At 34.4% G+C, this 15,199-nt stretch overlaps 1 protein-coding gene across 1 annotated transcript in view; it reads left to right on the top strand.

The window, feature by feature from the left end:
* The first annotated feature begins 12,212 nt into the window (after nt 1–12,212).
* Gmnc (geminin coiled-coil domain containing) overlaps nt 12,213–15,199 on the top strand; it is a 29,801-nt gene continuing 26,814 nt past the window's right edge. Inside the window, exon 1 of the mRNA XM_077110333.1 lies at nt 12,213–12,324. Within this exon, the coding sequence (XP_076966448.1) occupies nt 12,213–12,324 (112 nt within the window). The remainder of the gene's footprint in view (nt 12,325–15,199) is intronic.

The raw sequence follows: 15,199 nt of genomic DNA, 5'->3' as shown, positions 1-15,199 counted from the left end.
ATGACATTATATAAATGAAATGTTGACATTATATAAATGAAATGTTGTCCTGTATACTAGACCCCTGAAGATGATGCAGAAAATACATAATAGATACATTAATCCAGATAAGCAAGCAAATGCTTTGTGTTAAGTAAGTCATGGAAGTGTGCATAGTGGTAATGGACATAGCCATTAGAATTATAATGAAGTTGTAGTCCTAATAACCCCCAAATTTGTGTGATCTTGAATAAATTACTTACATTTTTGTTCCTTGGTAAGTAAAATTGTGATTATAATGCATACAGTGCTTGAAACATAATAAATAATCAATAAATATTGGCTAGAAAAAGATTCTTAAGGGCAGGAAATTGTTGACAATGATAAAGATTACTTGTGCATATACAACCTATTATGTACTGGAAAACTCAACTGGCTCTAACCTTTAACCACTGGATAATGTCTTCCTTCATGAAGAGTGATAGGAGCTCTTTCCTACTAAACAGGTCCATGAATTCTGGACTAGAATAGAAAAGCATACTACCAAGTAAACAGTTTTAGGATCAAATGAAAGCTAAAGTTTCTATTATTGTCTTTTTATGATTAGAACCTCCAGAGTCAGAGGATATAAGTGACATTTTTTTTTTTAATCTTGAGGGAAAGAGGCCTTCCTGGCTTTATTTAATTCAAACTTTCTCACTCTTGTTTGATTACTGATAGATTTTATTATGACACACCTGCCAGTAGTCAAAGGGATCACGGTAGTTGGGTTAGTACATTAGACCAGGGCTGCAGCCATCTAAAGTAAAGACAAGGATGGGATTGGGAGCTTCCCTTTCACAGAGTGGTTTGTAGGAGGACTCACATGTACTCCTCCACAAGATTGCTTGAGTGTTCTCATGACATGGCAGCTCACTTCCTCCTTAACAAGTGATCCCAGAGATACAGGAAGATAATCGGGCTGGAGTTGTGGATCAGTGGTAGTGCACTTGCCTGGCATGTGTGAGGCCCTGGGTTCAATCCTCAGCACCGCATATTGGAAAAAAAAAAAAAAAAGATCCATTTACAACTAAAAAATATCTTAAAAAATGTTCTTTAATCACTTAATCTTGAAAGTGATCAAGACCCTCAATTCTAGCACACTGGGTTCACTCCAAGTGAGTCACTAAATTCAGCTCATCCTCTCATGGAGAAGCATTGAACTCTATTGCATGAAGGAAGGAGTGTCAGAGAAGTCAGGGACTGATCTTAGAAACACTGAATTGCCCTTTAGAGGATGGTAGGTATGCTCTGTCAGTATCCTGCATGCTCAGTCACCTTCTAGTTGCAGCTTTGTAAGATCAAAACAGAAGTTAAAAGCATTTTATTAGCCTAGCCAAGATTTTTTCTTTTTCTCTTTCTTTCTTTTTTAAAGAAATGATCTCACTACATTGTCTAGGCTGGTCCCAAACTTTTGAGCTCAAATGAACCTCCTGCCTCAGCCTCCTCAGTAACTGAAACTACAGGTGTATGCCACTGTACTCACCCAGATAATTCTTAACTTAGAAAACATAAATATCAAAATACATGTATGAAGATTTGAATTTGGTGTCAACATACTTTATATACAAACAGAGATATGAAAAATTGTGGTATATATGTGTATTAGGAATTGTAATGTAAAAATAAGTACATGTATAATGGCATAATTTGGCGTGAACATACTTTATATACAGAGTTAGGAAAAATTGTGCTATATATGGGTAATAATGAGTGTAATGCATTCCACTATTGTCATGTATTTAAAAAATTAAAAAAGAACAACAATAACAAAAAAGAAAACATTATAAATAAATACAATATGCATCATATATTTTTACATAAGTATTTTTCTGAGTTCTGATAGTTTTACTGAGAAAACATTTATTTACTTTAATACTCCAGAAAGCAATCTTAGAGTCTTAGTTCTAGTTAATAATTTTACTATCCATGAGTTCTTGGAATTCAGAGATAATTGAAAATGCAGGAAGTGTCATTTAAGAATGGCTCTGAATGCTAGGTCTTAAAACCACAAAATGTTCTCTAGGCAAGCTTAGACTCTCTTGTTTGCAAGAAATATTGCACGAGGAACAACTTGAATTTTAAAATTTTTCACAAGAATATTGAATATTTTATTTAATTCTTCTAAATATGTAACTATACAAACAAGCAGTTTTATACAAGAAACATGACATACTCAGATATTCTTGTTTTTGGTGTCAATTGTGTGAACTTGACCAAATCATATGTCTCTCATCAGCCTGGTCCTCTTCTGTAAATAAATTTAAAAAATAAAATATGATGTTGAATTAGATGGTCTAAGTGCTATTTGATACAAAATTCTCGGGTTTTAGAATTCCAACTTATTTTTTAAGTTGAGTTTTGGTAAAAATCTTAATGCTATAATCTATTTCTATCTCTAAGATGTCTACAATGAGAATTTAAAAGATTAATGTTTTAAATGAGTAAAAATCCATGAGCTAACATTCAGGAAAAAGTATTTTTTTAAAATTTTAAGTTGTTTTCTAGCTTCAAAATATATAATGCAAAGGTTAAACATGAATCTATAGAAAATATGTTTGTATTCTTAACATGAATAGTAAGGTTTATATTTTTACAAGGATCAAATAGATATTTTCCCCTTTAAAGTAAACTACCTTGTGACTAAAGTGGTTTAATCAAGCAGGAAAGCAAAGCACCATGAGGTAAGGTGAGGGATGTGTGCTTATTTGAGAGAGAGAGAGAGAACAAACTAAATTATGTCTCCAAGTATTAAAACCATATTTTACAATCACCTCATAATTCAAAACAAAAAAAGAAAAATTATGTGGATCTTGTGGTAGTTCAATGCTAAGGAATTAGGCCTCTGTTAGATCTGTAACTATTACAGATTTCCCCCAAATATTCCCGAGAGCTAAAATAAAGGACCTGGAAAATGAGAGTCTTAAAAAGACCAAATAAATAACTTTCACTTTACTCAAGGCACATGACCAAAGAGCAGTCAGCTAATCTGATCCAAAACACTGGTGGTCTCTGGCGGGGGAAACCATGGTGTATATTGGCCACATTGCAGAAAGTTTTCAAAAGTTAGAAGTTCTGAGGAGAGAAGCCCCATGGATTTGCACCTGTCTCACTCATCTCTCATTGCAGGACTGGCAGGTCTTGTAGGTAATGCTTGAAACTGCCTTCTGTCACCTAACAGATCCAATTGAACTTCCCCCTCCCCCTGTGGATTTCTTTACCTAGGTATCTAAGTTATAGTTTTAGACTTGATAGATCTGGGTTGAGTTTATTGTTTCTGTGAAATTTACCCTGAAGGGCCAGAACACTTAATGATAATGACTATCTGAAAATCATAGACGTCTTTCTCTGTCTCATTTTTAGTGAACATAGCATGTAAATCTTTCCAGTTTATGTTCATTAACTCAGTTCATCTTTCTGCTAACCCTTGGGATGAGTCAGGTGGAACAAGTGCCATTTTTGGATGACGGCATGGAGACTTCAAGAAGTGAGCAATTTGTCCAAGGTTGAAGCATTAGAGCCTGGTCTAAACAACCTGCCTATAGATCCTACAGTCTATAATGTCCCCCTTCTGTTCTTTCTTATTCCAAGACTCCTATGGGTTTGTTTTCAACAAGTTGTTGGGCTTTGAATATTTAGAAAATGAATTGTAACTTCCTTAAAAATGAAATCTGTTTAAAGCATTCTCAGAAAAAACAAACACTAACTGTTGATGCACACACACAGTCACTCACACACAACACTGTCCCTGTGTGGTCCAGGCACTGCCCATACAGGAGTCTACTGGGTCCCGAATGGGACAAACTGCTTCCATCTGGAAGTTCACCAACAAATATCTCAAAGTTATTACTGACCACCCAGTAAGGGAGGCTGAATAGTTAATTTTATATCATTGTCCATACTATTTTAAATGACCTATAAGATATTTCTACAGTCTAATCCTCAGAAATTAACATAACAATTCCATAAGGGCAAAAATTAAAAGCTATTTCACAAATTTCTTAAAGGCAAAAATTTCTCCATAGATACCCTAGTCAGCCATAAACATCATTAACATTTTTTTAAATATTCAGAAAATTTAGTTTTAGAAAATTTATAAAATTTAGACAATGGTCTAAGATTGAATAACTAAAATCAATAATATCCCCATTCATTGTGACTAATTTAAATAGAAAGCTTTATGGTCCAGAGAATACTGCACCTTAAACATTTGGGACAAAGTATGAGTACCATATACAAAACTATAGATCATGGAAAAATATCTATTTGCTACAGCTATGCGATTGAATGCCAAGAGTGTGTATGATTTTCCAATTTATGTGACATAAGATTCACAGAGTATTTTGAACTATCTACTACTAAAGTTTCAAGAAATTTTCCTTTCTACAGAATATAAATATGCTCTTTATTCCTCAACAGATTAACTCACATCTCAGTCTAACATGTCTTCTCCCAATCCTCTATACACCTGCATTTTTCTCTAGGTAATTTGAGCTAATAGTGCACTTGCAGGGCTTTTTGCTAAAGACTTTCCTGCAGTCCTGTTCTCAAGTGTTCTCTTATTCCTCTGATGGCAATCACACCAATAAGGGGTGACATCTGTGCCTCGGATCATTGTGAGCCATTTCAGGTAGACCATGTGTTGTACCTTGACCTAACATCTCATTTCTTTTCCCACTATTGTGGCCAATTAAATGGGGGCCTTTTAAGGAGCCAGTTGACTGGTCTGGTCGTGTGCTTGTGCCTTGTGCCGGCTATCACCACAAGAGCTTAAGGGCCACAAATCTCTGTTATTACCAAGCTGTTGCTGCCAGAAGCATGCTGATTCCTGACAAAAAGAATAGATTAGGATCAATCAAATCTCCCCCAGGCTTATCAGTGGGACTTTTAACCACACCTTCTACCTCAAACTTTCCCCTTCACCTCCTTCCAAACACCTACGCAGCAGCAAGCTAACAAGGTGTCTGCCAAACCATATGTTCGTAATTAGTTAACTTCTTGCCTGTCGCTAGAGGCACCACTGATTCAGCAACAGCCCTCAAGGGTGTTGGGCATCCAATAAGACACCTCCAACCAGCACCAGCCCCTCCCCTCAGCAGTAGGAGAAGAAGCATACTTAATTCCAGCTGTGGCATTGTTAAGTGAATTAACTTTATCCTCAATTTAAAAAGCCAGCATGAAATCAAAGCAGACCCCAGAAAAGAAAAATAGAGAAAATGAAAAAAAAAAAAAATGCTCATAGGTTAACTCAACAAGTCTGCTGAATGAAACTCAACTGGTTGGCCCCAACCAGCCAATCACTGCAAAGCAGGTTCCTGGCACCGTTGTTACTTCTGGCATAATTCTTCCTTTTATTTCCCAGTTCTGTGGTTAAGGTCTCTTGTTACACACAGAGGGGACTGATGATATAATTGTTTATGAGCCAGTGGAACACATTTTTAGGTAATAGTGAGGTTACCCGGCAATGAGAAATTAATGTTAGAAACAGCAGTGTACGATGCTGGCTAAGAAATCTCATCTCAAGGTAAGAGTTCTACATGTGAAATTAAATTTGCAATCTCCTCTCTGAGCCTATACATGTTTGATTGTATGGGTTTTCTTTATGGGAAAAAGTTGGCAAACAATGTTTTGCAAAAAGCTATAAGGTAATGAGAACTCTGTAGTATTTTTTGTTCCCATTGACTAAACAAGAAATGTCTAGCAAGTATTTAAAAATATGTGCAAGTATTTAAATATGTTTATTTAAATGAAAAGCAGTGATAAATTACTTTGAATGAAACAGTAGTAGAGATGCTCGAATAAATTCATTTGCTTCAGTGAGTGAAAGTAATTCTAAAAGCATATCATGATCCTGAATTTTAGTAATCAGAATTTGACAGTGTCATTTCTCATTTTACAGCTAGTAAGATTATAGGGAATAACTTTTGAAACTTGAAAAAATAAGAATGTATTTTCTATAACTTTAATATTGCAAGTTCTTTATTTCAAATTTATAATATATTCAAATATCATTTATATAACTACTAAAGTTGGAATGAAAAAATATTAGTTAGAGCCATGAAAATTCTTAATGTAGACTCATAAACTGTTATAAAATTTAGGACTGAAAACAATGGTAAAAAAAAAATTATGTTTTCACACAGAACACTTGTGAGCCCAAAAGTGTGGATATAAGTATGGAAGTAAACAGAACATTTCAATTAATAAAAGAAGATTAAAGAATTCATGTGAAAATAATTATAAATAAGAAACCAGCTCATTATTTTAAGCAATGCTAATCATAGATGATTATGATTTTGTTGTTGTAGTTCATATTTTTGCTCAGAGGAAATCCTCTTGTGAAGCAATCTAAGAATTTTGGACAATGCAAAGATTATGGCAGAAAAACTCAAGATTTAAATATCCACCAAACCTAGGTTACTGTTCCTTATGAGTTTATCAGCTTGAGATCTAATTTCATTGTCAATTACATAATCTCTGCTATTATATTAAATGACCCTTGAGGTTGGCAATGTACTCCGGGGTCTTGTCAGAATGACATGTGGCTTAAAGTGAATTAAGAAATAACTGATATGGCTTGGGACCAGGGAATTAGAAAACGTAAGTCAAAGGGAAAATGCAGAAACCACAGATTGGTACAAGTTACAGGTAATTTTCTTAATAACTCCCTTTACAATAATGTTAGACAAGCTATGTCAAGCGTCTTCCCTATCCTCTATGGGACAAATCAGTTAACAATCACAGCCACATGCCTGCTTTCACAGACAAGTGTCATACTAAAAAAAAATACATATATTTTATAACTTAATTGTTACTAAGCAAATAACACTTATTTAAAACAAGAACAATCTGATAAAATGCCCAAAGATTAATACATTTATTTCTCCAGTTTAATCTCTCCAAATTTTCAAATATGACATTTTAATTAAAATAAAGCCTGATTCAACTTAAAAATGCAGTCTCATTTTCATAGCCAAGGGTTTTATTTACGATTCCATAGTAGGAGGTCTTTATTTAGCTTTCAATGTGATTAACTTTTAAAATGAGATTTAACTTATAGCAAGTATTTTACTTAAGGAATATGAAGATATGCTGATTGGAAATAGGAAGCAATGTTGATTAGATATTGAAAATTGATTTTGAGAAGTCTTAAAATTTTTAGGCCTACTGAAATAAAAGTGAACCACTGAACAACAGATCATGGTGATCTAATATGATGAGTAGAACACTTAACAAAAAACTAAGCAGCAATGTGCAGTGCAGATTGGAAGAAAATAAGATGCATGTTGAAGAGGTGGGTTCCAAGTTAGTGCTGAGAACCTGGTCAAGGCAGTGTGAATGAAACTAGATAGGGAGACAAACATAAGATGTATTAAAGACTGACTCAGATGGTTGACTCAGACAATGAAAGAGGGAAATGCAAGACAATAATGCCACAATTTTGTTGAAAAAAAAAAAAGAGTGGCAAAATGATGTGAAGACAAGGAGGGCAGAGCTCAGTTTTTTCGACTTGGAAAATAATGAGTCTAGTTTTAAACTGAATTGGAGGAGTGATTTGCACAATAGGAATGACCACCTGGCAGGATAGAGCCCTGATGATCAGAGGGAGGACATCAGTTTGGAGGCCAGCATGGAGGTACACACCTATAATCCCAGGGGATTGAGAGGCTGAAGCAGGAGGATCACAATTTCAAAGCCAGCCTTAGCAATTTAGCAAGGCCCTAAGCAACTTAGCAAGACCCTTTCTCTAAATAAAATATTAAAAAGGGCTGGGGATGTGGCTCAGTGGTTAAGCAGCCCTGGGTTCAATCCCTGATACAGAGAGAGAGGGACAGAGATAGGAAGGGAGGGAGAGGAGGAGGAGGAAAAGAGAGAGAAAGAATATCAGTAGTTTGAGAGTTATCAGTGCAATGCCCAGGAGTGTATACAGGGGAAATGCTGGGCTTTCTGAGGCAGAGAATGTGAATCCAGAAACAACAGGTCAAGCCCAGTGTATTATACTCCCAAAATAAAGCGGCCCAGGGAAAGAAGTCAAGGATGAGAACACAGGAAGAGTGTTAGGAAAAGAGTCGGATAAGAGAATCTACAAGATAATAAAATTTTACAGAACAAGAGAAAGTAAAAACATCTTGTGGAGATAAGAGGTCAAGTGTGAAGAAAATAGTTAACAATACAAGTAAATTCAAACAGCAGAGAAACTTCAAAATGCTGCTTTTCAAATTTTGATATGAAGGTTCCACAAGGTTACGAAATAAATTGGGACATGTTTCTTTGTTTCTGTGCCCTTATTCTCAACAACAAATTAAGATTACTTTTTGAAAGTTTGATTAAAAACTAATTTATAAAAACATGTAATCACAGTTTATACTTTGGAGGAAGAATTTCAATGATTCAGTTTGTTAAAGTATTCTCATAATATTTTATTTATTAGTTTATCTTGAGTTTTTTCATCTATAAGATTGATCAAAATCACCTACAGTACTAAATTCATTAAATTTTACTATTTACTGATTAATATTATGACTGTCTTCTTATTTTTAATATTTAAACTTTTTCCCCTCATAATCAAATGATCTGTATGTGTGGCTATTTGATAGCCTCATTGAAAAGTAATTAAATAAGCTCATTTATTAGTTACATATTTTTTCAGTTCCATTTGCAATGATTCCCATTCTTTCACTATTGTTTCATTTTTTACTGATTTTTAAATCCCGTTTTTCTCCTAGTTTCTCAGATTAATAATTGATATTTGACTTTTCTTGTTAACTAATATTTTTATTGAAGTTCATAAATCACCATTATAAATTTATTTTGCATGAATTTTTATACAAATCTTCATTTTATATATTTCTAAACATTTTATGACATTCAATGTAGTTTTCTTTAACATGTTAATTTTTTAGGCATTTTAACATTGATTTTTAATTTTTTCACTTGTATTCACTTTGTTTTACATTATTGAAACTTCATTAAGAGTTCAGTAAATTATCAGATACTACTTACTAATCTCTGAATTATGCAATAATTTAAGTGATGTTTCCTGTAAGAATAGCCCAAGACAAAAATTTATGAAAGCTAAGAGGATGGTGATAAGGTGAGGAAGGAAATAATCAGAGAACAAGGGACAAATTTTTCAGATTAAGACATCCTGTGTGACTGTGAGGAAGGTGATAGTGAGAGAGCAGTGAAGTATGGCCACAGGGTGGTGGCACTGCCATTACTGATACGAAGACTGAGAACAAAGGTAGAGATTGTGTCATGTGTTGAGTGCTTGCCATGATACAACAAGGGTGATAAGCAACTATACCAATTTAACTTTAATAATCATAGGTTTGGAATTTGATTTTCTATAATATATTAAGAATCCATATGGTTTTCAGTCATCCACTTAACTTCATTGTTAATGACACTAGTTTGAGGCAATTGTTGCCTGTGTTGCCTGTGAGAGAAAAGAAGGGGATTACAAGAATATATAAATATAATGACCTTTCCTTAAAATAGAAAAGTTTAGGCTAAGTATACAAATTGTGAAACCATCAAGATATAGAAAGTAATTGAAATTATGACAGTGGATCAACTTGGCCATGAAACATCTGCAGCATAAGGAAAAGAACAAGGCTAAAACCTTGAGCAATTCCCATGGTCTTTAGGAAGAATAAGAGTTGACAAAGGGGATTCTGAAGCCACAGGAGAAGACTGAGGAGAAAAAGAGGCATGTGATACCTGGTAAGACAAGATACTGGACTATTTGAAGAAAAGGGAATCATGATGAGAAAACTGAATTCTTAAACTATGATATCCAAACTGTAATCCCCATTAAAACCATTACTAATAATACTTACAGGGATTTTGATATGGCAGGTAGTTCTATGAAGTATACATTTTCTTCTGATAAGATTGAAAGGCACTGTCAATACACTAAGACTGGTAGAAATAAAAATAACAAACTTCCATGTATTGAGTGCCTACCATGTTCCAACAAGGGTGATAGGCATCTCATAGAAAATAAACTCTGAAAAATTTGTAATTTCCATCTGGAACACAACATGCTTTAAACAAATGTGTCCTTTAATAAACATATCAATGAATGATTCAGTTTTGTTTGCAATTTATAATTTGTCCAGCACCTTTCACATGGTCAATCATCACTATTGTAGAAGGAAAAAAATTATCTTCTTTTCACAAATCTGCCTTAATCCATAAAGAGGAACAGACATTTCTGTCTACCATTCTTTCTGTATTCCCTTATTAACCAATAAGGTTTCTGCCCACAGAAACACAAGATAATCTTTTGACTGTTCTGAATGGGAGTCTGTTGGTTTGTTCTTTGCTAGTAGAAGAAGTTCCATTTATATATGAAGCAGGGAAATGCTCTGCTTTCTGTTTACTTATTTATATTTTACTTTTGCACTCAGGTGCTGCAGTTTTCTTGGTGCTTCCTTCTCTGTCCAGAGCATACATAGCCACACAGCTGTCAGAGTCCACCCTTGCATGCAGCCCCCTACTTCATTCTTGGTCCCATCTGTGTGCTGCAAGGCAAGGGTTACTTAATTCGTTTATATAACTATTGAGTTAATAGACTTGGAGTTTGCTCCAAAAATACTAGCCACTCCAGATTCAAAGGAAGATATCTCATTTGAACAACCAGGTAAGTATATTACTCGAACATATTATACCAGAGGAATCCTGCATTGGAGATTTTCAAATAAACACCTAACTTAACACCCACATACACACACACACACACACACACACACACACACACTACTTATTGACATATTCTTTTTATATGTGTGCATACTCCTTTGGCAGGTTAATTCAGAGAAAAAGAGATAAATTAAGATTTGTATTTTATTAATATAAAAATGGGAGTCCAAAGACCTTGGTACTTGACCAAGGTGAAGCTATTAAGATGTAGATCCAAGATTTAAATCCAGGTCTTCTCGGTTTTCTTTTGGTATTCTTTTACCCAACCTGTAATTTCACCTAACATATAACCACACTTAAATTATGATTTGTTAAATTTGAGTGGTTTAGATGTATGTAGCATTTTCCCTTTCATAAAATATTGATTATACTTTATTATATATTCATTATTAACTGCTTTAAAATAGCTTATCTGCTTCACTAACACCCAGTAATACATGGGTTATATGGATTTCAGAATGATTAAAATATTGCTCCAAACTAAAGGAAAAGGTTTTTGAAACTAATAACAAGAACAAGAGAGAAGAAGAGAGAAAATGTTAAATGTTAGCATATTTTCCACACTTGCATAAAAAATACAATATTATCAGTTAAGCTAGTTGGCTTCTCATCTTTTTTTAAATTTTTATTGTTGGTTGTTCAAAACATTACATAGTTCTTGATATATCATATTTCAACTTATTGCAGAATCACATCAGTTGCACATCCATTGATTTACATATTGCCATACTAGTGTCTGTTGTATTCTGCTGCCTTTCCTATCCTCTACTATCCCCCCCTCCCTCCTTCCCCTCCCCTCTTCTCTCTCTACCCCCTCTACTGTAATTCATTTCTCCCCCTTATATTTTTCCCCCTTTCCCTTCACTTCCTCTTGTATGTAATTTTGTATACCCCTGAGGGTCTCCTTCCATTTCCATGCAATTTCCCTTCTCTCTCCCTTTCCCTCCCACCTCTCATCCCAGTTTAATGTTAATCTTCTTCTCATGCTCTTCGTCCCTACTCTGTTCTTAGTTACTCTCCTTATATCAAAGAAGACATTTGGCATTTGTTTTTAAGGGATTGGCTAGCTTCACTTAGCATAATCTGCTCTAATGCCATCCATTTCCCTGCAAATTCTATGATTTTGTCATTTTTTAATTCAGAGTAAAACTCCATTGTGTATAAATGCCACATTTTTTTATCCATTCGTCTATTGAAGGGCATCTATGTTGGTTCCACAGTCTTGCTATTGTGAATTGTGCTGCTATGAACATGTATGTAGCAGTGTCCCTGTAGTGTGCTCTTTTTAGGTCTTTAGGGAATAGACCGAGGCTTCTCATCTTTATATAGGCATTATCCAAATGTGGGTTTCTGGCTGATGTTGCCATAATAAAATTTTGATAGGTCAGAAAATGCCAAGAAATATAACAAGTACAGAGTACCACTTTGTCAGTGGATCAAAATAACATCTATACCAGCCTTGTAATCCTTGTCTCAAAAGGCAGCTGATGGTCTCACAGAATGAAGATGAATTCACAGTAAAATTCCTTGAGCCTTTTGAGGAGCTTGAACACTCTGGCAGAGAACAATTTGACTATGTGTCAACTGGAAAGAACAGAGGTATTGGAACAGAGGAAGTACTGTTTAAAACATATGGATCTAAATATTATCCTATATAAGGGAAGACGCTAGAATACAAGAAGACAGATCAGGAGCCAGGTGTGGTGGCACACGCCTGTAATCTTAGCAACTCAGAAGACTGAGGCAGGAGGATTACAGGTTGAAGGCCAGCTTCAGCAATTTATCACGACCCTGTATTGGGCTACGACCCTGTATTGGGCTGGGAATGTGGCTCAGTGGTTGAGTGTCCCTGGGTTCAACCCCTAGTACCAAAAACAAAAAAATCAATTTGCAATTATGGTTGTAAAAATATTTAGCATGAAATTAAAATAAACTGAAAGGATTGAGTGGTTAATGGAATGCATGGAGCTAAATAAAGAAATGGAGGTTTGACAGATACTTACTAACACTGTGTGTTAAAAATGCCATAAATGAAAGAGAATGTAAATAAATAATTAATGAAAAGAATAATACGATACCAGATTAAAAGCTTTCTAGGGTTTCAAGCCTACAAGAGAAGAAAATTTCAACACCAAAAATATACTTAAAGGTAAGACTATCAATGATAATAAGTAATAGATTACAAAATGAATAATCAAATAGTGCAAAAAAAGAAGCAAAGAATCCAAGTAACTTGGACCCTTCTTCATTAGAAATATGTTGGACTATGTAATAATTTAAGAATGCAAACTAATCATTCATCTCAACCTGCATCACTCTGAGGATGATGAAAAAATCATTGTGTATTCTTTACAAAACTGCCTTAACCTGATTGCCATGGAATTTAAGAGATGAATTCATAAGTTTATTGTTAAATGGGTCTTCATCAAATTGTATTTGTTTCATTTTCTGAAAGAGATTCCTCACAAAGGACCACCACAACTCTCCTTTAATCATATTATTAAGCAATGAGTTTTTGGTTGAGAAAAATCAACTTTGGAATACTAATCTCATAAATAGACTTCTCTTCCATCAATTTCTAAAAGTGCTTCCCCACGTTTTCATAAATGTAAACAGAGGATGGAAAAATTCTAGGATTGGTTGGCATTAAATTAAATTAGTCTCATACTACAAGTCATAAATAATATAAATGATACGTTTATTAAATTTATATTAAATTAAAAAAGTGAAATCACACTTCTTAATTAGAATTTGTGTTTAAAAATGTATATAGTCATCAAGAGAGATTCAACCTTTTCTTTATTCTGTGAAATGCTAGGAAAGCCTTCAGGAGCCCCCTCTAGTGTCTGAAGAATGCAATAGCTCATCAACAAAGGATTTGCTCAAAAGAAAAAGTCAAGAACTCTTTGTCCTGCTAAAAAAGTCTATAGAGATCTTCAAATCCAACACCTATACCATCCAGAAAATGGCAAGACTGAAGGTCCAGCAAGAAGGCTTTTTTCTAAGGTTTGAAGTAGGTTAGTGGTAGGTCAAGCAGTAGGACTTGATTTCCCCTACTACTAGTTAACAGAACATTCCACTGTGCTCTGTGGACTTGGATTTGGGGCTAACAGGTCCAAAATACAACAAAAACAGGGAATTTGAAGGATATGAGGGTTTTTTAAATGAAAGAAGAATTGTAGATATAAGGGAAGAGTCATTGAGATAAAGGAGGAAACGGAAAGAGGAAAATGTTAGGGGTCCACAGTTCCTTATTTAATAATAGGAACTCAGAGGCAGGGTAATTAAAGGATTGATTGGATTTGTGATACTTGAGAGGATACTGATAAATCAGAAACATACTCATAAAATGAGCATGTATAAAAGTATGTATTTTATTTGTAGTTTTGAAGGTGATTAATGACGTTTAGCTACAAATCCCCCACTTATTAAAATCTGTTACTTAATTCTTATACCCTTATTCTTTTTATCTGTGTCAAAAGAAATTACATTACAGCAATGCAGAATATGAAGTTTTCATTACAGAGCAATAAACCTTGATTTCTCACCCAACTCTAGTTCATGGTAACAGAGTAGCACTGGAGATGTTGGTTAAAACATCATGATATATTATCCTTAAATGCAGTGCATAAATTTCTGTCTCCCTTCCTTCCCCCAGAATGCATAAAAAGCAATACTCTCTGGAAAAAGCTTTAAGTACTATCTCTCTCAAAAGACACAAATCCAAACAACCTTGTTAATTTAAGTGTGTGACTTTTATTTGCATAGCATTGTTAAGAAATAGTTTGTGAAGAATGTTCAGCTATTTCTTTTTCACAAGTATTGAATGTGGGAATTTGCCATACAGATAAGACATGCATTGAAGAGTTCATAGTCTGATGGGGAAAACTCAAAAGTAGAAAGGAGTCACCTTTATTATTTGAGTCACCTTTAGATTATCATCCTTTAGTCATATTTTCCATTGTGGAATGTGGTGCTGAAAGGCTGTGGAGATATGGTACAAAAGTACATGCTGCCAGGCATTAAGGATACCTGATACCTGAACAACTCTTCATTCTCAATACCAGTGTAGGAGATCAGACAGACAAAAAAGCTTTAGACAAAAAACTCCCGATGGAATAATACAGTGTGAACATTGAATTAAGAAGGTGCTGAGAATGCTGGGGAATGATAAGTAAGTGGATGAGAATTCCTGTGTTTCTGTTGTTTAAAGGAAGGAATCACAAAACTCCTCAAGACTGACTTGTTCAGTCATTAATTGAACAGTTCTGTGCCAGACAGGAATGGTAAGGGATTTGGAAATAAATTTCTGTGAGGTCACTTTTTAAAAGTGAGAAGACTTCATAGAAATCGAATACTCTTTCTTATCAATTTTTCATGACTTTATCATAAATGAAAGTTCAAATACCTAATAAACTAAAATATATTGAGAACCAAATTTTCGCAATGCACTATTCTTAGTGTTTTTACAAGC

This window comes from Callospermophilus lateralis, chromosome 10 (assembly GCF_048772815.1).
Source record: "Callospermophilus lateralis isolate mCalLat2 chromosome 10, mCalLat2.hap1, whole genome shotgun sequence".
In the NCBI taxonomy this organism is placed as follows: Eukaryota; Metazoa; Chordata; class Mammalia; order Rodentia; family Sciuridae; genus Callospermophilus; species Callospermophilus lateralis.
This window is presented reverse-complemented; position numbering and strand designations above follow the sequence as displayed.